This window comes from Piliocolobus tephrosceles, chromosome 7 (genome assembly GCF_002776525.5).
Source record: "Piliocolobus tephrosceles isolate RC106 chromosome 7, ASM277652v3, whole genome shotgun sequence".
NCBI lineage: Eukaryota > Metazoa > Chordata > Mammalia > Primates > Cercopithecidae > Piliocolobus > Piliocolobus tephrosceles.
In genome coordinates this window covers 640,950-668,131 of record NC_045440.1, presented here as the reverse complement: position 1 = coordinate 668,131, position 27,182 = coordinate 640,950, and the positions used below count along the sequence as shown (strand labels likewise).

Here is a 27,182-nt window from a genome sequence, read left to right as displayed (position 1 = left end):
CGCTGGTTCTTTTGTGCTCGCTCTGGTGGTCTTAGAAAAACAAGACAATTAGTCCTGACAATTTCTGCTCTGCTGTTGGCCTATGGAGACTGGCTCTACACATCACCCATGGTTGCGCCTCACCCTGAGCCACCCTCCTCACTTGGCCAGCACACTGGGCAGGGCACCTCATGCTGCTTGGCTCACAGGACTGGCAGGAGATGTGAGCGTGACTTGTAGATTTGAGGCCCAGGCTGCACATTGGAAGCACGTACGAGCTTTAAAAACCAAATGTGTGGTTATTACCCCCAGACATTCACTGGATTGGTCTTCGGTGTGGCCTAGGCTTTGGGAGTCCTAAAAGCTCCCCAGGTGGTTCTAATACACAGCCAGAGTGAGGGGGCTAAAGGATGATGAGCAGAACAAGTTCTAGGAAGCTCCATCCTACTGGGTGCTATGCGGATGCTAACTTCCTTAAAAAGTAAAAGCCTCAGCTCCCACAAGCAATAAAATCTCAAATGAACTTGAAACCAACAAATTGTATCTTCGATGAACAGGGAAGTTTTTTGTTCCTCCTTAAGAAAGCAAATCAAAGCGGGTTAGCCTCCGCCATTCAAAGAGCAGCTGGGGGCTGTGAGCGTTCTGTCCTGGGGCACTGGCCATCTCCCCTCACCTCTTATACCCCTCACCGAGAGCACCAGGGGTGACAGAGCACCCCAGGGATGTGGCTGAAATCCACAGGTGCCTCATCTCCGAAGCCGACAGCATGTGCACCGTCTCATGACTAGAGACGGACATCACCGAATGGTGTATTCTGAGGAGCACTCTAGGCATCAAGTGTTAAAACCCAAACAGGTTTCCAATTAACCAGTCAGATCCTTGTGTCCCCGAGCCCCACCCCACTCCAAACCCCACTGAATTTTCTCAGCCCTGAGGCACTCCAGGCCTCATGGGGATTTAGTTTTCAGGATTCTGCAAAACAAACCAAGCAGGCCTCAGCCTACCCTGCTGACCCCAGAGCCACTGCCGCCTCTGGAAGGCAGCTGCCCCTGATGGCCGGCTCACCTGTGGCCAGAGTGGCCTGCCTCGCAGGTGTCACCTGGGCCTCAGGGGACGGGATGAGGCAGGGGTTGAGAGCTGGGGGAGGGTTAGCTTCACGTCTGGTGCTGCTGACATAGGTGATTCTCCCCTGGGGGGTGGGAGGGGACAGGGCACCCAGCTCTGCACCCCCACCCTGTTCTCAGGCTGAGTCACCATGCACAAAAGATGCTCCTGTTGGGAATCTGCTTTGCCTATGGGCAAGAAAGTGACTGCTGCGGTCCCAGCTCAAACACAAGGTGCCTTTCGCTCACACCTGGCCCCGCCCTGACTTCTGAGCCTCCTCACCGAGCTTCTCCCCAGGCAGGACCCATCCCGCAGGCTCTGGGAGGCTCCACCACTCCTTAGCACTGGAGCACATTCCACGCCCAGCCAGCTCCTTACAGGAGTGCCCTGCACAGCCACACCCCAGCCACTGTGCCTCACGGCGCCACCCAGCCAGCGCCCAGCACGGGGAGAGGCCGCCCACCTGCAGAATGGGTGGTCCCCGGGGTGGCAGGCAGCTGGGGTGGACAGCAGGGTGGGGAGGTTCCAGCGCAGAGGGAGGGGCAGTCACACCCCAGGAGCCCCCTTCACAGTCCGGGGAGAAGTGTTTGAGACTCCAGTACTGGGAGCAGTGTTGGGGGAGAGGGCGACACCTTAACACGGGTTCAAGTTCTCCCAGAAAACACCTGCTTCCTCCATTAGCATCTGCAATTAGGGGCTGATGACACCTGGTTCCCCCCAACCACATACAAATGAGGCCTGCCCTCAACTCATGGGGACCTTACAGATGTGTACTTGGTGGGTAGAGAGAGGGAAAGAAATACATGGTGGGGGTGGTGAGACAGACGTAGACAGAGAGACACAGGGACAGAGAGACACAGAGACAGAGAGACACAGAGACAGAGACACAGAGACAGAGAGACAGACACAGAGACAGAGAGACACAGAGACAGAGACAGACACAGAGACAGAGACACAGAGACAGAGACACAGAGACAGAGAGACACAGAGACAGAGACAGAGAGACACAGAGACAGAGAGACACGGAGACAGAGACAGAGAGACAGACACAGAGACAGAGACACAGAGACAGAGAGACACAGAGACAGAGACACAGAGACAGAGAGACACGGAGACACAGAGATAGAGAGACACAGACACAGAGACAGAGAGACAGAGACACAGAGACAGAGAGACACAGAGACAGAGACAGAGAGACAGACACAGAGACAGAGAGACACAGAGACAGAGAGACACAGAGACAGAGAGACACAGAGACAGACACGGAGACACAGAGACAGACACAGAGACAGACACGGAGACACAGAGACAGAGACAGACACAGAGACAGACAGAGAGACACAGAGACAGACACAGAGACAGAGAGACAGAGACACAGAGACAGAGAGACACAGACACAGAGACAGAGAGACACAGAGACAGAGACACAGAGACACAGAGACAGAGAGAGACAGAGAGACAGAGACAGAGAGACACAGAGACGGTGGCATCTTCTCTTTTCTGGGGATTCTCGGGGCCGGCCACTCACCAGTTCCTTCCTGAGCCAGGCTATAGCTTCATCGATGCTCTGAAAGCCTTCCAGCTTGCCAGTGGGCAGGGCTGTGGCGCCCCGGCTGGCACTCCTGGCAGGAGGGGGGTGCTGCCCCGGTTCTCTCAGCGGGAGCAAGGGCTCCTGCCCCCCACGCTCCCCCTCCTCCAAGCTCGCCTGTGGTTCCGCAGCCGGCCTCGGGAAGGGCCAGGTCTGCTCCTCCAGCCTGGCCTGCCATTCCAGGTAGGAGGGCCGGCGGGTCTCCAGCCTCAGTTTCTCGGTGAGGGCCTTCAGGCTCCGGAGGTGGTCATCGGGTGGTGCGGCTGCTCCTGCCCCCTCTTCTGCACCCACTTCTTCCACGTGGATCTGGGGCACAGACATTCTACAGTCTGCCCTGGCAGCGGGACATGCGAGGGGGCGGGGGGAGCAGGGGGAGGGTTGGTGGGTGGCACAGTTGGGTCCCTCTCTGGGATGGCCTCATCCAGGTTCCCGAGGGCATTTCTGGGATGGGAGCCGGCCTCCGAGGCTGGGTGGCAGGGGAGCTGAGAGGGACTGTGCAGTGAGCAGCACAGGGCACCCTCCTGGAGGCTCGGGTCTACGATCCGTCCTGGAATCCTGTGGGTGCCATGCTCCACAGAAGGCAGGAACAGACAGGCATGGCAGGAATCTCGGGACAGCCTGTGCCAAGGTCTATCCGTCCTGAAGGCACTCGAAGACCAGACTGGCAGGAAGAAGGCCCAGAGCTCTCTCCACTCGGGAAGGGCAGGTGGCTGGAGACCCTGTGGGAGGGATAAGAGAACCGCATCAGTCCCGAACCCTGCCCTGCCACTCAGAGGTGGGCATGTCCACTCCACAGGAGGGGAAACTGAGGCTCAGAGTGAACTAGTGACTGCGCTTCTCATGGCTAGTCCGGAACGGAAGTGAGGTCATTTCAATACCTTAATTCAATGCAGAGAAGTTAATGACCAATTGATAAATTGTACAGTGTTTTTACCATTTATAAAAACGACTCCGCCTCTACTATCTCGTTTAACGTCCCCAGCAAGTCTGCAGGGATTTGTTTTTATTCCCATTTCACACACGAGGAACCCGTATCTCCTCAAAGTTAAATGACTCACAGAGATCTCCCAGCAGGAAATTGGGGGGACAAGCTCAGGCTGTCTGAATCTGAGGGCACAGGTCTCTCTTCTGTGTGGCAACTGCCGGAGGGTCCTCGGTGCCAGCCAGCAGGGCAACCACACCCCATGCAGGCTCAGGTGTGTCTGCTCCGTCCAGGTGCCACTGCCCCCTCACCACCTCCACCCACCACAGCCCCTGTCCTCCAGCAGCAGTTTCTACATCCAGGTCTTACTCCACGCTCCTAGCTTCTTCCTCCAAGAACAACACCTTACCTCATCTCTTCAGAGACAGAAGCAAATAAACCTGCGGCTGTGGAGGGAAGAAGGCGGTGGCACCTGGGCTGGATGGCTGAGCGAGCAGGCTGTGACTCATTGTTCTAGAACGAGGCTTCTCATGCTCACCTAAGTGCCTGCACGGCAGCACCTGTTTGGTAAGGCCTTCAGCTACGGGATCTGATTTGGCCTCCTCATCTCCAGAGAGGAGGCATAAGCCAAGGCTCCTACGTTAACATCAGACAGGGTGGAAACCTAACTCCCAGTAAGAAGAGACCACAGCCTCCAGACTCTGTGGCCCGAGGTCCATGGGGCAGGCAGCAGAGATGGGTGAATCAGAGTAGGAGATCTTTGATTTGGACCCCAGCGGTAAGCCCTGGACTTTCAGGGTGTGTTTAAAAAAAAAATCTGTGCTGGGGGACATGCGGCTGTAAAAAAGAATGAATTGATATGGAATGATGTTCAAGATAAAGCTTAAATGAAGAAAAGTACGATTCAAAGCAGCCTGGAGAGTAGGCCACCCTTGGGGTGAAAAGGGAGAAAGAAAGAGGGATTGTTACTGACTTGTAAATGACTAAAAACATCCCGGCCAAAAAACAAAAAAAAGGAATGGAGTAGCCATAGCCATAATTACTTGTTTGGAGTGAGGGGAAGTGGGCAGAAGGGAGGTGAGGATAGAAGGGAAAAGAATTAAGATGAGGGTGGCAAAAGCTCAACAGTGAGCAGGACCACCTCGGGGTGTCCTGGGCTTCCTCTCCGACATGGCACGCAGATACTCAAGAGGGAAGAGCAGAACTTTCCAGTGCAGACCTTTTCCTTAGCCCCAGCCTGCAGTGGGGATGTGAGCGGAGGACGTCCTGCTGCCCGACCTCTGCCACCCTATGCTATGAGCCTGCCCTGGCGAGGGGCATCCATGGAGAATGAGAAGGAATAGTCCACCCCAACTGGTAAGCAGAGAAACCCGCTCTCACCTCCAGGTCTGCTTAGAGCAAGTGAGAATCCCCCCGAGGAGCTGGATTCTGGTTCAGTTGGTCAGAGATGGGACTCAGACAGCTGTTCGCTCCCCCGGTGATCTGAGTGTGCAGTAGGTGGAGAACCGCTGTCTCCAGATGCAGACACTAGACTTGGGATCAGAGGGCCGAGCTCTAGGTCTTGTCAGGCTTGCTAAGCCTCATTTTCTTCATCTGTAAAATGGGGGTGATAAATACCAACCTCCTATGCTCTAGCAGATTGGCAGAACTAAAATTCACAGGCACTCTCTGAAGACTTAGCACGCTAAGTCTGAAACGCAAAATGTACTCATGGGCGTCTTCCGTGCAGTTTCACGGTCACAATCTGTCCAAATCTAAAGACTTATCAGCTGCTTTCTGAGGCCCCTCCCAGGCGCCGTCTGCCTCTTTGCTGAGGTGCCAGGATCTGTTTCGAGCGTGTCTGGGGCAGCTGTACCTACAGGGCTTCCTTCTCCCTGGCAGGGGGGCTCTGATTAGATCCATCAAAGCTTCCTGGAGAGGATTCAACTGCAGGCGGCTGAGCGACACCTTCCCTGCCTGAGTTCTGTGAGCAGATACCATGGATGAGGAGCCATGGTGGCCCACCCCTCGCCCACCAGGCCATCCCACTGCTGCTGCCGCTGCTGGGTGAGGGGTTCCTCTTGGGTAGGAAACTGCTACAAGTCTGTAACTGTATTGCAGGGAATTTACTTCAATCATTGGTTTCGGTTTTTTTCTTTTTTGTTTTGTTTTGTTTTTGAGACGGAGTTTTCACCCCTGTCACCCAGGCTGGAGTGCAATGGCATGATCTTGGCTCACTGCAACCTCCGCCTCTTGGGTTCAAGCGATTCTCCTGCCTCAGCCTCCCAAGTAGCTGGGGTTACAGGCAGCCGCCACCACGCCCAGCTAATTTTTTGTATTTTTAGTACGGACGAGGTTTCACCATGTTGGCCAGGCTGGTCTGGAAATCCTGACCTCAGGTGAAGGCCTGCATAGACCATGTCAGGACTATCTGGTGGCAGGGGTGGCAGCCCCTGTGAACTGTGACCAGCTAGTCCTCAGATCTGCTGAGCTTAGTGAAGTGCAGAAAACAGAGTGTGCACATCGGCCCATGTGAGCCCCAAAGTAGCCCCCAGAGGCAGGTGAGATCACCCCATTTCACCAAGGAGAAATGGCTATAGGTGAGGCTAGGGCAGCTGAAGCGCCTCACCCCCTGGTCACAGGCAGGTGCCAGCAGCTGGACCTGGGCACAGTCATTTGACTCTGTCTCAGCCTCTTTCTACTCCAGAGAGTGTGGGCTCTGGGGTTAGAGCTCCAGGGCAGCCATTGGCTTTGTGACATTGGCACATTGCTTCATGACCGCTCTGGGCCTCTGTGTCCTCTTCTGAGAAATGAGAGCAACCGGAATAACTACATAATTTGCAAGGCTCCGTGTGAAATGAAGATGCGAGGCTCCTTGTTTAAAAAGTTCTAAGAATTTCAAGACAGTGACAGCAGAGCACGAACCCACGCGAGGGGCCCTGTACCACTGCCCACGACCTTGAGGCCAGTTCTGGCAATACTAACATCTACCTCGGAGGTCATTCAAGGGATTTAATAAGGTTACAAATGTGAGCTGTCAGCACACTACCTGATCTACAGGAAGCCCTAGACACAGTCATGTGGCCCTAGTCATGCTGTTTAAAATCAAGACGACGTAACCAATCAGAGTTATGTCACCGTCACATCACAGACCATGCCCCTCCAACTGCACTGAGCAGCCGCCCTGTCGCTCTCTGACCTGCTGGGTGGCCGGAGCCAATCCCTGCACCCTCACATCCTTCCCTGGACACCAAACGACACAAAGTCAGTTGATCCCACCTCCCCCAGATCTTCAGGTCTCAAAACGTAGTGGAGTCTGTTCTGCCACAGAAGGGAGAGAACAGCTCCGCTTACTAAAACCATTCCATGCCCGCTCCCTTCCCTCTCTGCTCACATTGTAAATGCCCCGACCACAGCTCGGGGTGTGCGGGAGACTCCACCATGTGCTCTTTGCACGGCAGACCAAGGCCAGGCCCCAGAAGCCTGGTTTCTGGTCCCAGCACTGCTGACAAGCCGAGCATCCAGGCTCAGTCCTCTCCTCGTGGCCTCAGTTTCCTAATCTGTGGAATGGCTGAGGATCTATGGAACCTTGTATGTGAAAGCTCTTTCAACTGTAGAGAGCTGTACCCACCTGAATAGCGTGTGTGCAACGTGGAGAGGCCTGAGTTAGGGAGTCACCATTTTAGAGCGCATGGTCACCTGCAGATGGCAGGAACGGGACTGCCCCCAGCACAGCCAGACCGTGAGGAGTTGCTGAGTCAGCATGTGTTTTCCTGGTCATCAGTGTCTGGGGAGCACTGTCCCCCGGGTGTCCTGGTGCCTGAAGAAGCTGAAAGGGGTTTCTTCCCTCCCACTAGGCACAGGAGTTGAGCCGGAATGTCACCCACACAGGCCCAGGGACGTGACAGCAGAAAAGCTTGTCACTGCTCACTGGGCACTGAGCTGGACCCGGCCTGAGCTGGCAGAGAGGTGCTGGCTGGGCGCCGGGGAACAGATGCCAGCACTGGGCAGCTTCCTGGGCTGGAAAAGCAGTGGAGGTCTCCCTGCCTGACAAACCACGGACTCCTGGGGCCCAGTTCCCGGGAGGAACGGGCTTTCTTTACACGTAACCTGGGTCGTTCCTGGGGGTGGAGGAGCCAGAGAAGGAAGCCGACCCTGCCAGACCTGGGACCCAGGGTGTCTAGAAAAACGAAATCAGACCCTGTAATCCCACCAGGCCCAGGCACGCCCCTCCAGGCAGGCCACCCAGCAGCAGTGGGGACAAGCCCTTGGGAGGCGTGTCAGCCTTTCTACAGCTCTGTGCCAGCGCCGAGGACCCATGCCACACACACGGACTGCTGTTCCAACACGCTCCCTGGCTCCCTGGCCCACAGCGGCTCCTTGAAGGAGCCCTCGCCAATCATGAGCTAATTCCTCTGGCTGCTGGAGGAGCCAGGTCGGGGCAGCTCAGCCAACACTTTGTCTCATTATGACCTAATCTGTTCACCTGGAAAACCGTCAAATCCACTTCCTTGATGGGCTCCCAGGGGCAGGGGAAGATGCAGGCACTGCTGACCCAACCCTCCGCACCTCCTCTCTCGTCACGTGCTCCTGCTGTTCCTTCCAGCCTAGCATTCTCCACGAGAACCCTTTCCTTTCTTCTCCATAAGACACAATCTTTCCAACCCCCGACCCAGCACTCCTGTCGCGCCAAACACCACACTCTCTCACACCCCTCACTCGGCACAAGCTTTCCTCCAGCCTAGAAAGTCCTTCCCTCCCTTCTGTGCTTTAGTTCTCAGGGATTTTCTCCTGCAGGAAGTTTTGCTTGATTTGCCCAGGCTGAGCTGTGTGTACCCAGGACAACCGGGGCACATTGGAGAAACAATTACATCATCGCAACATTAGCTAACGCTTACACAACACAACACGAGGGGTGGTGCTAAAAGCTTTACATATATTAACACATTTGATCTTCACAACAGCCCTATGAATCTGGGGTATCATCATCCCCGTTTTACAGATGAAGAGACTGAGTCACAGACAGGTTCGGTACCTTGCCTGAGGCCACAGAGCTTGTAAGTGGTGAAGCTGGGATTTGAACCTCTGCAGTCTGGCTCTGATCTGGCCCCTAACCACTGGGCTTACCGCCCCTCTTAAGCCGCAGCACTTACACCCAGGGTCTTTGTCGATGGTTGTCTCCACCAGACTCTCCACTTCAGGGCGAGAACCAAGCCTTTCATGCTGGACCCTCCAGTACTCAGCACAATGCTGCTCTCTTTAAATGCCGTGGAATGAATGAGCCAATAAAACAGATTTCCTCCCACTCACAGCGACCTGTCCTTACTCAAATCTGAGCCAGCTTGGATGGGCTCAGAGAGGTGGAAAAAGAGACCCAGGCTTCCTAGGATGGTACCTCCCCTCCTGTCCCCACAGATGCCACCCACCCTGTCTGCCCTGACCACAAGTGTCCAGACATAGGTGTACAGGCTCTGGGCCTGCAGTGGGACAAAGACAGGAACAGCCGCAGCTCATGCCAAATCCCAGAACTCTGTGCTGGAGTTGGAGGGGACAGCCTGGTGTGACAGACCTAGCACGAGGGCCTCCTTGGGCTCCAGTGCAGGATGAGGTCATCTCCATCCAGCAGCTTCTTCCCTCTTCTGGAAAGTGCACTCCCTTTCCCATGGGAGCCCATCCCTGGGGTTCCCTTTCTCCTGGGGTGTGGGGAGACACTGGATGAAGTTTTGGTGCCAGAACCACCCAGAGGCCAGCCTTGCTCTGAGCTGGCTGGGGCCGCTGGGGCCACCGTGCTCACCACATATGGGGAAAGGGTCTACCTGGCGAGCCAAGCCAAGCCAAGCAGGCAGTGTGGCAACCTGGCTGTCAGAGCCCAGCGACAAGGAGTTGGAGGCCGGCAGCTGGGCCCCGTGGAAAGCCACCCGCCCTGCCTGGATTACACAGCGTATACCTTCCGCCTTTTATGCTTCAGCTACTTTGAGTGGGGTTTCTGACATTCGTAACTGACTGACACAGCACGCACTGGAGAAGGAATACGAAAGAGCACGGTGGATGCTTGCTGTTATTTGTCTTTTGTTGAACTGTTTGCCATATCCAACCCCCTCTCCTTTCCTGTCTAGAGGGAGCTCCCCATTTTGTGCAGAGCAGCAGGCAGGCTGTGCAGCCTTCTCTGCAGCCAGAGGACCATGTCCTCCTCTTCCTGGCTCATGCCCTGGTGACCAGGTGTGAGCACGTGACCCGAGCTTGGCCAGTCAGCTGCTCAGGCCCCGACTCTGAATTGGGTGTGTGTGAGTCTCAGAGGAAGAGATGGTTAGGGCGCATCTGTGAACCAGCCCTGGAGGCAGATGTGAAGTGCAGGGGCGGTGGCGTCCTCTTAGCCAAACTGTCTCTGCTGAAGGACTGGTCCGGGACCTCCTGCCTCTGCCTTCTGGATCTGCCCTGGTTCTGCCTGTTTTCTGGTCTTTACCTCCTGCCAATTCTGTGGGCGCCTGGCAGCCTTACAATAGTGTCATTTTCTCTTGCTCCCAACCAAGGGCCCTAACTGAAATGAGACAGGAAGCACAACTCATTTGGGAAGGAAAATATATAACTGAGAGCAAACCAGTGTCACAAAATGTCATGACAACCCAAAGGCTCCCTCCCCAACCGTTCCACCTGTGCCTTGGTGGGGGGGGCGGGGGGGCGGTGCCACCTCCCATTGAGAACCACAGGGTGGATGGTCGCTGTCCTCCTAATGAAATCTTACTGAGTCTGTCCACATTCAGAGTTGACTTGTCTCCTAACTCACAATCCGTGACGGGCTATGCTTGATGAGGATAGAATGACAATTTCCCATACGAGTGAATTTACCCTTGCTCTGCTCCTCTGGCAGAAATGCCACCCATGGTTCCCTGTGCAAAATGGATACATGCTGGGTCATGGGACCAGCCCAGCTGGGCTACAGCCGGACATCAGGGCAAACAACTGAAGGGCCGACCAGCCTGGCAAGCTGTGCTGTTTTGGGAGTGGCGCCTCTGGGCTGTTTCAGGACTGTGACAGTCCCCAGAGGGAGAAAGGGGTGAGCAGAGGCAGACAGAGTGCGGAGGAATGAGCCCGGGCTGCATCTGTCTCCTGCAGGCTGCTGCTTCCTCTACCTGCGGCTCCTTCCCTTCTCATCGTCAGCCTCCACCCCTTGAGGTTGCCTCGGGTCTGTTCCTGCAGCCTGACAGAGCTGCACTAACCCTATCAAAATCCCCACTCTACAGGTGAGGAAATGGGTAACTTCTCTCATGAAACCAGTGCCCAAACTCCCATAAACAGACATGATGGCCTGAGATCCTGGCCCAGGAAAAACGGTGCTTTATTTAGCACCTGTGAATGCTGGGGGAATTTGCAGACATGTTCCCCAGCGCCAGCACGGGCAGAGCAATGGTAGGTCACCTTAAAGTTCACCAAGCGTCAGCACACACATTCAGGTCTCACGTCCTTCTGACTCCACACAGGAGCAAGCGCCCGAGGCCACAGAGGCCAGCGGGTTCCCAGAACGCAGATCTGAGGCAGGAAAGCTGGGGCGATCTTCACCCTCCGTCCCCTTCATCACAGCTGCCCCCCATACCCCTGCACTCCTGACCCCTCGGCCTGAGCCTGGGGACGTGGACGCTGTCCCCGCCTCCACAGAGCTTCCTCCTCCAGGCTTCTTCTCTGTCCTGCTGCTGGTTATCCTTCTAAAATGCAACTCAAATCCTGCCCCTTCTTAATAACTTTCCTACTAAATAACCTTGTTATTGAAATGAGGTCTCACTCTTGCCCAGGCTGGAGTGCAAGTGGCACAATCACAGCTCACTGCAGCCTCAGACTCCCGGGGTCAGGTGATCTCCTGCCTTAGTCTCCCGAGTAGCTGAGACGACAGGCATGTGCCACCATGCCTGACTCTAAATGACATTTTAGTAACATGTCAAACAGCTAATATGTATCAAGCACTCAATATATGCCAGGCACTATAAAGAGATAGCACCTCACTTATTTGCATGAGAATCTTGTGAAGTATACACTGATTGTCCCATTACACAGATGAAGAAACAGAGGCATAGAGATGATAAGGCACAGGCCCAGCGGCACTCAGACTGTACCTGGCAGGGCAAGGACTGAAACCAGGAGGTGCACAGCTCCCTGTGGAGGTGGAGGGGAGGGCTGCAGCAGGAGCCAGGAAGGCTGAGCTGGGGACCAAGACCGGGTCAGAGGCTCTGTGATCCTCTCCACGGTCTACTCAAATAGGACAAAGCAAGAGTGTCCTCTGGGAATCAAGTTGCCCCCGGAGACAGCCAGCTCTGTCTTGGTTCTGTGCTGACCTGTGACACTGGCCACTCCTCACCAGAACCACCTTCACTGAGTTTATGGAGCATGTCTACACTGGAGCACATCTACACTGCAGGGAAGGCTGGGTCTTCTTATCCTCTCATGCAGCAAACCGAGGTGGCAGCCTATGTGACCAACCTAGGGCCCAGGGCTCCTCAGTGACAGCCCAGAGCCTACTGCCCATACTCCTTGGGGTTGCTGTGCCATCTTCTAGAACCTACTATCTGGACAGGACTGGCTATCACCCATGTGGAAAGCTTTCCATCTGCAGGTATAACTGGGTTCTCCCAGAAATTTCTGGAAGGAAGAAGTAGCTACACTGTGACTTAGGGCCCTGCAGGATCCTCAGTAGGGCAGGTCTTGGGGGATGGGATGTCCTTAGTGCTGGTCTCGCTTTCTTGCCCCTGACACTGTCTGGGTTGCCCGTGGCTCTGCTGCCAAAGCCAGGGTGGGCTCGGCTGGCGGGCGGAGGCCCGTGTGTGTGCAAAGCGCTCTGTTTCCTCTGCTAAGCCTGCTGTGCATGCCACCAAGCCTAAAACTCCGCATCAGAGAGAGTCGTAGCTTCACTCAAGGCCAGCGTCTTCTGACTCCTCCGTCAACACCTGTCGGGTGAAGGGGTGGCGGGAAGAGGCAGCTCCACTCTACCTTGCCCTGATGTTGCAGTTTCAGCCAGGCCAGGCCCATCAGCAGAGGACGCAGCCCTGATTTCAACCGGAGACAAAGGCAGCGGCCATGAGCTGAGACCTGGGGTGGCTTCAGAGGCCAGAGAACAGTGCGGCCAGCCCCACAGCCAAAGGAGTGCAGAGGCTCTAAGTGGTTTCAGAAAATTCAGGGTGGTGCCGGGCAAAGCTCATGCCTGCATCTTTTCCTTTTGTTTTCTGAAGAGGCGAATCCCTTTTTTCTGGTGAGAGGTCAGGAGGTCTGGGACATGGGTCCACAGTCGGCCTAGGGAGGCGGGCCTGGGGTGTGCAGGCTTTTCTGCCTGGGTTTAACCAGAAACACTTCTCTCACCCAGAGGTCCAGGCAGGACTGGGCTGGCCTCTGGCTGGGCTCAGCACTGACCAGGCCCAGCCAAGAGGACTGGGACACAGCCCTGGGCCCCACAGAGCTGCTGCCTGTAGCCAGGCTGCCCTAGTGGTCCCCTCCTCCTCCGGGGTTGCCATGGTAACCGAGCAGGAGGGCCCCTGCTGTCTGGCCCCGCACTCATCTCTCGCTTTTCCAGCCTCAGCTACATTCCAACCCTTGGTAAGAGCCGGGGTTGGAAGCCCTGACACGGAGATGACATCCTGCCGAGACCTGACCCTGGCCCCGGTGCTGCGCGTGGCAGGGATGGGTTGCTGGTGTGTGTGTGTGTGTATGTGTGTGTGTGTGTGTGAGAGAATGTGGTGGGGTTGCGTTGCTGGGTGTGTGTGTGGGGGGTGGCTGCCCTGCTGGGTGTGAGTGTAAGTTTGGGGGGTAGTTGCCTTGCTGTGTATGAGTGTGTGGGGTGGTTACCTTGTGTGAGTGTGTGTATGGGGTGCTTGCTCTGCTGGGTGTGTGTGTGTGTGTGTGGGGGGTGGTTGTCCTGCTGTGAGTGTGGGTGTGAGGGGTGGTTGCTCTGCTGGGTGTGTGAGTGTGACTGTGGGTGGGTGGTTGTCCTGCTGTGTGTGTGTGACTGTGGGTGTGGGGGGTGGTTGCCCTGTTGGGTGTGTGTCAGTGTGTGAGTGTGGGGGGTGGTTGTCCTGCTGTGTGTGTGTGAGTGTGGGGGTGGTTGTCCTGCTGTGGGTGTGGGGTGCTGCCCTGCCTGGTGTGTGAGCGTGAGTGTGGGGGCGGTTGCCTTGCTGGGTGTATGAGTGTGTGTGTGGGTAGCTGCCCTGCTAGGTGTGTGACTATATGAGTGTGGGGTGTGTGTTCTGGGTGTGGTTGGGGCTGAGTTAGGGACATGAGCAGGGCTGAGTTAGGGGAGCGAGTGGGGCTAGGTTAGGGATGTGGGTGGGGCTGGGTTAGGGACGTGGGTGGGGCTGGGTTAGGGACGTGGGTGGGGCTGAGTTAGGGAAGTGAGTGGGGCTGGGTTAGGGAAGTGGGCGGGGCTGAGTTAGGGAAGTGAGTGGGGCCCTGGGTTAGGGAAGTGGGGGGTATGGGTTAGGGACGTGGGTGGGGCTGGGTTAGGGAAGTGAGTGGGACTGGTTAAGGGAAGTGAGTGGGGCTGGGTTAGCGGTGTGGGTTGGGCTAGGTTAGGGGTATGGGCGGGGCTGGGTTAGGGAAGTAGGTGGGGCTGGGTTAGGGAAGTGGGCGGGATCAGGGCTCCACAGGACAGTGCTCCTGGGGTTTTCTCCAAGCACCCTGTGGGCTACACTGCCGGCGAGCATTCTCTCCAGCACGTGTTGTCCAGCCAGGCAGCACTAGCCTTCCCCCTTCCTGAAAGCCTCCCGTTTGCTGCCTGGGTTTCCCCTCCCTGCTGCACACCCTTGTGAGAACTTGACGGTCTCTTCTGAAGGAGGTTGATGCTGTGCCACAATGTCATATGCTGGCTGCTTCATGCCTGGTTCTGCTTGAACGTCACCTCCACGCAAACCCCAGCCTGCGCCACAGGCTGGAGCCCAGCACTCGCCTCCCTGGTGCTTCCTGGAGTTCATTACTCACTCGGTGATGTCGGTTGGTGTCTGTGTGTCCCACCCTTGAGAATGCCGGCTCCTAGCAGGCAGGAGCTTCCGAATTCTGTTCCTGACTGTGACCCCGGCACTCAGAGCAGTGCCCGGCACACAGAGGGTGCTCAGGAAACTTGCTGAGTAAGACAGTGAGTACATGAATGAATGAAGAGGACTTTCTGGGCAGTCCGTCTGGCCCTTTGTCCTTGTCTTTGGCCCTCACTGGTGAGCTAGGGCCGGCACTGCCTGAAAGCTCATCTGAGGGCTCGCCTCCTCCCGAAGCCCTCTCAGATTCCCCACCTTCCAGGCCACCTTTCTCTGAATTCTCCGGGCACTTGCTTTCCTCATGCTGACTGCACACTGGCCCGCGTGACCTTGAACTTTGGGAGTCTGTGGTCCTGTCTTCCTGATCAGACATGAACTCCTTGAGGGGCAGGACACTCCTGCACCTTTTGTGTGCTGAGCACAGGGCCCTGCAAACAGCAGATGTTCAGTGTGTGCTGATGACGCTGACGGGGTGAAGTCAGCGAACAAAGTCCAGCCAGAGTCGTTCACAGCTCCAGATGACATCTCCCCAGCAGAAGACCTCCCAAGCCAGAGTCGTTCACAGCCAGATGACATCTCCCCAGCACAAGACCTCCCAAGCCAGAGTCGTTCACAGCCAGATGACATCTCCCCAGCAGAAGACCTCCCACAGCTTCATGGGTAAGACCTTCAAAGTCGGAATGCTTCTGGTGGCTGAGTCATCTTTCCTGAGCTGAGATGGGGTAGTTTAGGAGGCTGGTCTCAACTTTATGTCTCATCCTTCCCCGATAGCCTTATGTTTGAATGTGACTCAGTCTTCAAACCTGGGTCAAGCAGCACCTCACTCGACAGTCTTCTGTGCTTTTCTAAATGGAGCTGACGGCTTCCTCCCTTCAGACTTCGATCTGAGCACTTTCCTGCCCACTCTCAGGTGCAGCAGCGCACCTGCTGGATGGTTTTACTGAGTCACATTTCTGATGTGCCTGTCGGGTGAACAGATCTATCTTTTTCCAGCATCCCTTCTGTGGGCATCACTGCTGTCTAATTTCAGGTGGTTCTGAAGCGACCATGAGTCACAGCACCTGCCCTTCACCCCAGACCCAGGAACACTCACGACACCCAGAAAAAGACATTCATTTTAGCCCTGACTCTGGCAATAGTGACTGGGCCTGGGGATGTGCACTGGGCCACAAAAGGCCAATCAGAATATTTTCATGGGATGTAAACACAGACATTTGAAGAAATAGGGTCTTTTCATCAGGAGCAGCTCAGCTGGGAGGATATAAGCTTGAAGTTTCCAGAGTCTGGAGAAAGCCCATTTGCAGTAAAAAGGGAATAAGCCCGAGGTAATGAGAACTAAGGGAAAAACAGAGAGAGAGAGAGAAAGAGAGAGCATCCTGACATCTTCTGAGCCCTTAGGCCCAGCAGAACCTAAAGAGCTAAAGAGTGAAACACACCAGAAGATCTCTTGCTGTCAAGAGAGGCCAGAACGGCACTGCCCACATTAGACTGGGCTTCAGAAGGGCGGACTCGCCCCTAGTTCTTCCCCCTGCTGCTCATGGCCACCTGCTGGGTGTAACCAGTTCAACTTCTACACATACTTTCTGATAATAAAATAAACACATGAATGACTAGTTTTCTCTCTATCATCCATTTCTCTATTTCTCATTTATACAGAAATAAATGAAAATTGTTAGAAGGAGGAGGAAAAGAAAAGGCCTTTTTCCTATTGTGCCAGGCACTGTGCAATGTCTAGTTTAACCCCTGAAATGACCCTGAGGCACGACTGGTATTATCTAGTATCTCGTATTATCTCTACTGCAGGCAAGGAAACCACAGTTCACAAGGAGGTCAGGGAGGGAACCACCATTCCAGCTCAAGTCTCCCCAGCTCCACCATTGTGACCATCTTCCCAGAAGGCTCCATTTGTACAGAAGTAACAGGCACGTGAGCTTTATCGTACTTAAAAAGTCCAGTGTTCCTAGAAACCTCAGGGGCAAATAACAACGCTGAAATATTCCCAAGGCAATGTTTTGTTTTTCTGTAAAGTTGTTCTGGGCAGAAGAGGAAGAAGAGACCGAGCACCTCGGTCTGCGCTGCCCAGCATGCGGGTGCTGTGAGTACGGCTGCTGTGGCGGGAGGGCCTCTTTCTGAGGCTGGGGTCTTAGTTCTCAGGCAGGGTTGGGCAGTGAGGGGACCTCAGCCTAAGGGAAGTTCTGTCATTAACAACCTGTGACCCTGGACAAGTCACACGACTCTTTGGAATTCAACTGGAACAAGGACTCATTTCCCTTCCTTCCTTTCTTTTCTTTTCTTTCTTTCTCTCTCTCTTTCTTTCCCCTTCCTTCCTTCCTTCCTTTTTCTCTTTCTTTTCTTTCCTTCCTTCCTTCCTTCTTTCCCTCCCTCCCTCCCTCTTTCCTTCCTTCCTTCCTTCTTTCCTTCCTTCCTTCCTTCCCTCTCTCTCTTTCTTTCTTTTTTTCTTTTTTTTTTTTTTTTTTACAGCATTTTGCTCTTGTCACCCAGGCTGGAATGCAGTGGTGCGATCTCAGCTCACTGCAACCTCTGCCTCCCAGGTTCAAGTGACTCTCCTGCCTCAGCCTCCTAAGTAGCTGGGATTACAGATTCCCGCCACCACACCTGGCTAATTTTTGTATTTTTAGTAGAGACAGGGTTTCACCATGTTGGCCAGGCTGGTCTTGAACTCCTGACATCAGGTGATCAGCCTACCTCGGCCTCCCAAAGAGCTGGGATTACAGGCCTGAGCCACTGCGCCTGGCCAGGAACTCATTTCACTTGTCTGTTTGTTTCGGTTGATGGGGGTGGCTCCTGGGCCAGTCCCAGGGACAACCGTGATGCTGTCCCTGGGGCCACCAGTGTGAGAGGATGGGTACATGGCATGAAACCCAGTACAGGACTCTGGCAGGGGGCAGGCGCCCTAGTGGGCGATACCCCTAGATTGCCCTAACACTCTGACTTTGGGCAGCCCTGGGTGCCTCCCACCTGGGGTCCCAGCATTGCTGATGGGAGTGGGAGAAACATTTTAGACAGACCCAGCCTGGTATGGAAGAGAAGAGAGTTCCTGGCCTGGGAGTCAGCTACTGGGGTCCCGTCCCACCCTTAGCCATGGGTTTGGGTGTGATGACCTCTGTGCCCTCTTCCACCCTGACACATGCAGAGTCAGCCCACAGCAGAAGGTAGGGGGACCACCATGTCATGGAGCCACACCCATGGGGTCAGGGAGTAGAGGCGCCGACTCGCCCATGTTTCCTTGGGGACTGTCTCCCAGCAAAACCCGGTCTGCAGTGTCCTATGCTAATGGTTGCACTTCAGCTCAGGATTGAAGCTTCCGTTTCCACACCTGGAGCAACAAGAGCAACCACATGCATTTTTTAATCACACTGCATTTGCAAATTTTTTTCCCCACACACACAATGACCTGGGCTAGGGAGGCCTCCCTAAGAATTATACCACAGAGAACTGCACACCAGAGCCATCGAAAGAACTGCCCCAGGTCCCACAGCTCCATGAGTGGGGCTGGCTGGGCTTGCACCCAAGTCTTCTGACTCCAAGTTGAACCTTGCACCTTGCATCTATTGTCTAGGAAACAGGGAAACCTTGCTTGTCTTGCTGGGACATTATGAGGAAAGAATCTATAAAAATACTTAAGACCTTTGCAAATTCAAAGTGCTGGGTCCATGCTGAATAATTGATGGGCTCAGGCTGCTTGGAGCTGACGCACAGTCCTCCTGCAGGAAGGCTGGGAGCGCGGAAACCTTCCTTTTCATTTAGCCCAGTGAAAGAGGCTGCCAAGAAAATTGCCAAGAAAGACTGCTTCCCTGTTGGTCAGAAAGAGGCCCCGGCTCCTGGGAGCCACAGATCTAATTTATGGCCTCCCCGAAAGGCGGGGAGAAAGCCCAGGGCCACTGCAGGGAGAGGGGCTCTTGGGACACCCAGTCGCTGGTGTGTCCCTTCCAAGGCTGTAGGGCTCTGGGAAAGGGCGACCCTGGCAGGCAGGGAGAGGTGCCTGAGAATCTGAGAGTTTGATTTTGGAGGAGATGGGGAGGGGGAAAGTAGCCGTGGGAAAAGCAGAGAAGGATGTGGTTTTCCTCCCGGGAAATGCTCGACAAGGCATGGATGCTCAGAAGGGCTAAGGCAGTCTGCTGCTGCCCCGCCAACCGCCACATGAGACCCAGGGTTTTTCTGGCCAAAGGCCATGGTGGCAGTGGGGATTAGAGGGCAGAAAGTAGACACAGAGTGGCCTTTAAAGCAATCTGCAGAGATGAAAGCAGAATGCGGCGCGGGCCAGTGCCCCGGCTATACAAACAGGAAACACTTCCCGGCTGGCTGAAGCTTAGATGCCAGGGCACAGCTAAGGACACTGGGGATGTGTGCCCTCCCTCATGGCTCCAGCCCACCCGAGTGGCTCCTAACCAGCTGGCATTGGCCTCAGCCTCCAAACAAGGCAGATCTAGGACTATTCGAATCCACAGGATAATTGGCTCCAAGTTGAAAATAGGCAGAATCAACAAACTCCAGCTCAAGTGGAGATCTGTCCAGATGATCTGCTTTCTATTTTATCCGCAGCACAAATTCAAAGCCCAAGACTTCTAAAAGACTTCCTAAGGCCTTTCACGGTGTTCCCTGTGCTTATGCCAACGGGGCAGCTCCATGTTCAGGCCGGGGCTGCTGACCTATCAGGGACTAGAAGGGTCCTTAAGGTTTCCTGGTGTTTGGATGCAGTGGGGTCCCAGTGTGGCCTCAGCCCAGCCAGGACTGCCCAGTGCAGCCTGTAACTGGCTGCAGGCGCAGCGCTGTGCCTGCACTGGGGCTTGGCGGGGACATGTGGCCTGAGTGCCCGCGGGCAGGACAGAAAATGGGATGTGTGACTTCGCTTCCCTGCCGTGTCAGCTTGCATTGGGGGTACCGGGCTGCTGAAGCCTCTCGGGTTCACACCTCACAGAGGAAAGGAATCAGGAGCGGGAGAAAGGGGTGGAGTAGGTTAGCAATAGGGCAGAGCCGGGTGTCGGGGGACATGGGTTGGTTGACAGCCAGCCCTGCCACTTACTAGTTCTATGACCTTGATCAACAGATTCAACCCTCCTAGGCCTAGGTTCCACATCCATGAAACAGGATTATAATGGATCGTACCTCACCGTCTTGGAAGGACCAAAGGACATCAAGTTTACATGAATTTTTAGTTACACCTCTAATAGGACTGTCACCTCCTGCTCTTGACTGTGCTTGGCTGTCACTCTCCTTGGTCCATCGAATTAGGAAATGGCTCCTGCACTGCGAAAGTTAACTGAAGCATGCAGAACAGCATCTTACTGTCAACTCAGGACTCTACTGCATAAACCGCCTTTACTCATCAGCAGCCCCGCCCGACTGTATGCTCCCTGAGGGCAGGGCCTTCACCTTCTGCTTCCTTGGTAGGGTGGTGCATTTGGATCCTAAACTCCTTTGCAGAGATGGTGGGCTGTTCTGTGTGGTTTCATTATTCCAGCTGCAACCTGGGTGAATTCAAATCAGTAACACCCACCCCCACCTCACTCGCAGCCACTGCCTCCCAGCAGAAAGCATCCGCGTCAGAGGCAGCCGGGACAGGCACTTGGGCGTCTTTATCTCTGGTCAGCATTGGGCATTTGAGGATTAGCAAAGTAAACATTAGAAATGCGTTCTCATTGGTAAAGACAGAGGTATTCAAGATATGTGGGTTGGCTACATGAATTCAGAGACACTCTTGACTCAGGAAAGAGCAGGAGAAAGAATCCATGAGCGCTCCAGGGAGGTGTGGTCAGGGCAGCAGAGAGCAGGTTGCTGGGCTTCACCGAGCCCACAGGACAGGCAGGTAAACATTTGTCCAAACATGTGTACATGTCTGGCAGAATCTGCTTCGAGGCTGCTTTCATTTACAGACTGCCGGACCTGTGTGCAGGTGAATATTTGTCCAAACATGTGCACATGTCTGGCAGAATCTGCTCTGAGGCTGCTTTCATTCAAACTTGATAATGAGGTTGTCTTCACCTTCCTGCAAGTTTTCAGCAGCTGCTGTCTCACAAATAAACAAAACAGCAGCAGCCACACAACCAAACCTGGGAGGTGCCTTTGTGACTCGAGGGACTTAGGTTAGTTCACACCTGGCACGAGGCTTCCAGAGTGAAGTGCATAGAGATGATCACAGGACTAGTGAGGTAGTGTCACTTTCAACTTGATGGTGGACAGTGGGGGCCAGGTCCCTAAGGCAAGGACCCTCATCCAGAACCTTCCTGGGCGGCCACCACCTTAAGGGTGCACCTGCTGGCCTAGGGGCTGCTGTGCCCCGCCAGCTCGCAGAGGCTCCGCTGGCTTCCTGGAATGAGGAAATGCTGCTCAGCCTTCCAGAAGGCCTGGAACTGTAGCCAGTGCGCAGGTCGCTGCCTAGGCTCTTTCCATACCTGCCACTGGACCTGGAAAATGGGGTCTGACCTGGGCCTGTCCCTCTAGGTCCCAAGGGACAAGCCCTGCGAGGGAACCCTTGGGCATCTACTGCCAGCTTCCACCTTTGGATCAGGATGCCCTGGAAGGAACTTCTGGCCACACTGAAGAAATGGGGGCTTGGTCTATGCCCCCAGCGGGAGAAGGTGAACCCCATCCTCTGCAGGTCTCTGCAAAGGCTGCTGGGGAGGAGGATCACACTTACGGGTACCCGAGGGACCCTTTGGAAACTCCTCAGTGAAGGGAGCTTTGCGGTGGGGGAGCAAAGCCACTCCCCACTAGAGATGACAACTTGGGGGAAGCTACTGTGCGCTGAGGCCACGTGGCAGGGCCCTGGCGTGGGGAGGAGCCTGACGCTAGACAGCTGCTGCTAGAGAAGAGAGGCCCCTTAATGGCTGTGCCCACAGGGAGTCTGGGCTACTGCTCAGCACAGTCCTTCTCTTGAGAGTGGCTGATGGATGAGATTTGATGCTGCCTGGCAGAGCCGAGCAGGCAGGCAGTGCCCAGGAGGCAAGGGGGTGAGGTGGGAGCAGCCCCCCTCAAACTGCTTTGCTCACCTCTCTCCAGGCTTGTCCTTCCTCTCCAACACTTCTCCAGAGGGAAGTGGTAGGGGTCAGGGTGGGGAAGACCTTTAATGGACAGGGCAACGGTCCTAACCAGGGAAAAGCTGAGACCTGCGGCCTACCCGACTCATCCTGGCAACACAGCCCTCGATGGCAGCTCAGACTCTACAGATGATCTCAGAGTCAGTGAGGCTCACCTGTTGCCCCTTCTAAACTCTTTTCCCACCCTGCCCCATCCTTCCTGCTCCCCACCTCCTGCTCTCCACCTCCCCCTGCCCGCCATGTAGCCCATCCTCAGCTCCTCAAGGTCTGTTTCAGTCTGTGCTTTTCCTTCCTCTCTCCACATGACAATCCAAGTCTGGGGGTGATTTGCATAATAAGAGCCAGCCAGGCTAATCCTAAGGGATTTCCAGTTAGTGGCACGTGAGTGCTCTCCCACCCCTGGTCTGGAAACCAGGAGCAAAGTTCTCAGTTATTCATCTTCCACCTTTGCAAGCAGCTCAAGTCCCTTGGGAAAGCACAGCTCCTGAAGGGTTCTGGGAATTCCAGGAGCTCCTGTAGGGCCAACGGGGCTTTCTGCGAGCAAGATTTGCCTAGAGAACACAGCAGCCAGGGTGTGAGAAGCCTAGCAAGTAGTTTCTTCCTCATTGGCCTGGGGCTCTGTGGCTCTCTCTCAGCAAATAGGTAGGGCCTTAATTTATTTCCCTGCCAGAGTCCCTCTTGGAGGGGGGCCAAGCTCGTAGACAGGAAGGCGGGGACTGGCAATTTAGTGGAAATCCATGCATGTAATTGGGAGGACCAGAAGAACAGGAGCAAGTGTGCAGGGAGTCTGGGGGTTCTGGGCAGGCAAGGAGGAGAACAGGGTGTGGGGGAGCAACCCTTCCTTCTGCTTCAGGTGAGAAGAATTGAGGCTGGCCAGGCCCGACGGCACAGACTCGCAAGCTCCTGATAGAAGAAATGCCTTTCCTGGCTCCACCGGGTTCCTCAAGAAGGCAGGGGACCTTCTCAGGTCATGAGATGAGCCCCACCACACGGTTCTCATTTCATCTGGGTGTGAGTGGTTTCTGCCCCTCTCTGGGCCTTAGGTGCCTCAGATTTCCCAAAGCAGCCTTCCTTTGTGAGCACCGTCCCAGGAGTCAGGCACGTGAGGCTGACTCTCTCTGCTCTCTCACCAGGTGTGGGAGCCACACCAGGTCACTGAATTTCTCAGAGTCCCATTGGCAAAACAAGGATAATAGAGTTCCCTTGAAGGGTGATGGGGAGGGAGGATGGAGCGGCCAAGAGATGCGAAGGGTTTCGAAGTAGTGCATGGTCCATAAACGCATTCAAGAACGAACTGTCATCTTTATCTACTCCAAGCACAGCCCATGGCTGCTTTCCAAGCTCCTTAAAAACACACTGCAGAAGTTCCTATCCTGCCGACGCTCTCAGGCAACAGGCGCCACAGCATCTCTGCTTTCCCAAGACTTTGTCTACCCTCTCCAGGCTGCGTCCTGAGCTTAGCGAGGGGACAGGACTGTGCCTACTGTGTCAATGGGAAGCTGCTTTGGAGCACGTGTCCCTTTGGGAAAACCCTGTGGATAGGGACCTGATCTCATCTTCTGGGATTCTCCAGCAATGACGGGGAGTTTATGGAAACTTGACCTGGGAGAACCTGCTTGCAGGCATAAGGCAGTGGCCAGCCCCCAACCTAGAGTCAATCCTCCTTCCAGATTTTCCCAGGAGGTCCCAGTCCTCAGAACTCCCTCCAAGCCCCCCCCCCCCCCACCCCGGGAACAAGAACCAGGCAGGAATGGGTTTGCAAAAAAGCAATACATTCAACCTGACTTGGCTGAAGAAGACACCCCACCCCTTGTGGTCTGTGGCCCCGTGTCTCGGTGACTCAGGGTGCCCACCTTCAGGGCTGACCTGCTCATTCCCGGGGGCCCTTTGGGCTGTGCTGTTCCCTCAGGTCACATTGGCTTGGGTCCTTAGAGCACCCTGGTGCCCACGTGCCCTGGGCCACTTCTCCTGAGTTAGGGATCGCATCCGTGGGGACAGAAAACTTCCATCTCACTGAACCTGAAGACAGGAGCCAGGCTGGGCTTGGGGGTCACCAGCTGCCTGGGAGTGGACCTGCAGAGGCTGAATGGGGCCCTCCCTCTCACACGGCAGACCCCAAACCCCCACCCAGAATCCGAGCCCGGACAGGGCCAGCAGGGAACTGGGAGATGAAGTCCAGCCCTGGCTGCCCGGCTCCTCTGGGAGGGCAGCGAGCCCGCAGGAGCGGGAGCGCATGAGCGGCCTCTCCCTGGGGCGGTGGGCGCACGTCCCCTCCGGGGCGCTTTGGGATCGGGCTGCTCCGCGCCACCGCTCGCTCTGGGGACACGCGACGCCTCAGCCCCTGCCCAGCGCGCGCTGCTCGCCGCGGCCACACCTCCCGGCCCCTGGGAAAGTCCCCGCCGCCGGCGCGAACCCACCTTCCGAGCGCCCAGGGGCCCTGCTGGGGACTCGCCGGGATCCCCGCTGCCTCCTCCTGGGCGGGTCCGCGCTGCCCGGCTCCGGCCTGGCCTCAGCTCGGCGCTACCGCCTCGCCTCTCCGAGCTCCGGTGAATTCTCGGTGCTGCTCCTTTCGGAAAGGACTTTTTTTTTTCCCCGTGCGTTGCGTCAGGGCGGTTGCCTGGCGACGCCCGAGCTCTCAGCCGCGAGCCTTTCACCGCGATCCCGGCCTGGCGTTCTCGCCCCGGGTCCGAGAGCGCCCAGGGTCCTAGCGCCCCGTCGGTTCTCCGGCCCGGGCGGCTCCCGCCAGTGGAGACGAACTGCACGCCTTTGCCAAACCCCAGATGAAACCAAACCCAAACATCCATTTTCTCATTAAACCCGAAACCAAGGCAGTTTCCCCCAATTGTGGCAACGTGGCTGCGCCACTGTCAGCAGTTTGTCCGCATGGAGGCGGCAAGGGGACCCCAAGCCCACGGCCTCACCCGCCTACACACGGCTGGAGTTCATAGGACCAGCGGCCACGACTGCTCCCGAGCGCCTACTGGGGGCAACACCCCCCGACGTGTAGGTATCTGGCTGCCAGATGAGGAAATTGAGGCGCAGAGACCTGAGCGTTTGCCCCACTAACCACAGGGTGCCTGTCCCGCCAGGGGCGCGGCATCGGCCACCTCTGGCTCTCCTTAGATTCTAAGACCCAGTCTCTGCTCCATCAAAGCCCAGAGCTGCAAACCCTAAGGCACACGCAGGACAGCAGCCCGAGCTGCCCGGCCCGCGGGTCTTCAGGACCAGTCCCAGCCTCTGACGAGGGGCGCAGGCCGAACACCGGAGGCCCCAAGGCTGGTTACTCCATGAGAGTCTCTTACCCCAGACCTCACCAAGCACCTTTCCTAGATGCCCGGGGCTGGAAGCGTCTTTCAAAGCTCTCCAATCTGCCATTCTTACGACAGCCCTGGGCGTGCGCGCAGGCGCCGTCTCCATGGGCAGACGCGAAGCTGAGCGGTGGTGGGGCTGCAAAGTGACTGGCGCAGGCTCCAGGCAGGTGCACGGCTGGCGGGGCCTTCTGTGGGGCCTTAGCCCCTGCAGGGGCCCGAGACCCTCGTGCTGCCCTCTGGTGCCCGTGTCCTTCACTGCAACTCCGCATCCAGTCCTGACCTACTCCCTTCTTTTCTGACCTTCACTGGAAGGTCCTGTAAGGGGCGTCGTCTAAGGAGACATCTTGCCAGTACAGACCTAGTCATGCCAATAAGGCAAGGGTCCTAAGCCAGCGGGTGTATTAACAGGCGTCTTTTGGAGAGTCACGGAGTTGATCCAGATCTTCTGATTCCAGCTCCTAAACATCATACCTTCCTTCTTCCTGCCCCCTGCCACTGTCCCTACCCAAGCCGCCAGCAGCTTGCCCTACCCAGTTCTGGGACCTGCCACCCGGCTCCAAGCGTGCACGCAGTCTCCTTACTGATCTCCCTTTACCCACTCTCAGCGCCTCCCAAGCCAGTTACTCCTCCACAAGCAGGGGAAACTTAAGAATGGAAGTCCAATCTCAGCTACTTCTGCTTAAAGGCCTTCAACAGCCCCCAGTCCTCTGAGGATTAAGAGCTAGCTTGGCTGCAGGGGCCTGGTTGGCCTCTGTCCATCTCTAGGGCCTTGTCTTGCCTGGACCCTTGCTCCCCAGACAGATGCTCTTCCAGTCCCTCTGTACACCTGCTCCTCCCCACGCGCTGCTGCAGCTCTGCCTCCCAAGGGAACCCCAGGTTACAGGTGCTGGCAGCCCCCTGCCTTATCTCTTTCATGGACCAGTTATAATTCCAAGTTTACCTGTGAGGTTATTTGATTGGTGCCTGTCTCCCTCTGAGGCAGTAGGCTCCCGAAGGGCAGGAACCATGTTTGCAGGCAGAAGCCTCACTCTGGACTTGGGGATGCAGCATCCTTCTGGGTGCTGGCTGTTTCTGACCGCAGCCCTGGTGCTGAACCCTAGTTGGCTGCATTGCTCACTGGTGTGCCCATGGCCCTGGCACGTGGTGAATGCTCCAAGGTCTTTTTGGATGGGCCATTCAGCCCCATCTGGAAATGCCTTGTCCCACCTCTACCTCCTGGATCCCCATATGAACTGTGGCTTCTATTTCTGGGAGTGCAGATGCTTTCTCATGGGGGAATTGTCACATGCCTCAAATGGACAGGCAGCCTGTCCAGGGCAAGGGTGGCATCTTGCCCTGTGGCTCCCATTCTGCCTGGCATGTGCCTATGGGCAGGAGGGTGATCGGTGATGGGGACCAGGAGGAGAATGGGCCAGAGGAAAGAGGAAGGGGAGGAGGAAGAGCAGTCTTGGTTGGAGTAGACTCGACTCCAACGTCAAACCATATGGAGTGGTCAAATACATGAGTTAGCACAGAATGGTATGTAGCCTTAGAAATAATATTCTCAAAAACTATTTGATCATATAGAAAAATGCTAATGATTTAATGCTAAGTAAATAAGACTAGGACACCAAATCCTGTGTACATTATGAAACTTCTCATTCTAATATCTAATTCATATGCATGCATGGAAAAAAGATTGGAAGAGTACATGCAAATATTAGCTGTGGTTATCTCTGGGCTGCAGGATAATAGAGGATTTAAAATGTCTTCTGTAAGCCTGCATTCGTTTTCTACAGTGAATCGTTTTGTAATGAGAAACATCAAGAAACACTACTCAAAAGGGAAGATGGCACTGTGTTGGTGTTCCTGATAGCACTTCCTTTTGTATCAGGCACTCTGAAACTCAGTGATGGTGGGAGGATCTGGGTGGGCTGGAGAGGGCAGGGCCACCTAGAGGCTCCTCCTTCCCCTTGATTCCTTACAGAGAAGTTTTCTTTCAAGCGGTGCATGATGCATGAGACATTGGCTCTTATAGTCCTGCAGGAAGCCGTGAAATAGACGAGTCAAGAAAAATGCCCAGCCAGGCATGGTAGTTCACACCTGTAATCCCCGCACTTTGGGAGGTTGAGGCAGGAGGATTGCTTGAGCCCAGGAATTGGAGAGCAGCCTGGGCAACATGGAGAGACCCCCTTTATACAAGAGAAGGAGAAGGAGGAGGAGGAGGAGGAGGAGGAGGAGGAGGAGGAGGAGGAGGAG

At 55.5% G+C, this 27,182-nt stretch overlaps 1 protein-coding gene across 8 annotated transcripts in view; it reads right to left on the bottom strand.

Annotated features, from left to right (window-relative positions):
• Positions 1-27,182, bottom strand: part of FAM167A (family with sequence similarity 167 member A) — a 53,084-nt gene that overhangs the window by 20,692 nt on the left and 5,210 nt on the right. For 2 of the 8 annotated variants that reach the window (XM_023225247.2, XM_023225238.3), the window contains exons 1-2: positions 24,051-24,242; positions 2,612-3,390 (exon numbers count right to left, since the gene is read on the bottom strand). In XM_023225247.2, the coding sequence (XP_023081015.1) occupies positions 2,612-2,992 (381 nt within the window). In that variant the 5' untranslated portion in view covers positions 2,993-3,390; positions 24,051-24,242. Of the gene's footprint in view, positions 1-2,611; positions 3,391-4,973; positions 5,187-5,214; positions 5,557-24,050; positions 27,126-27,182 lie in introns of those variants that run through there. The other 6 variants (XM_023225241.3, XM_023225239.3, XM_023225243.3 and 3 more) reach the window with 6 other exon arrangements.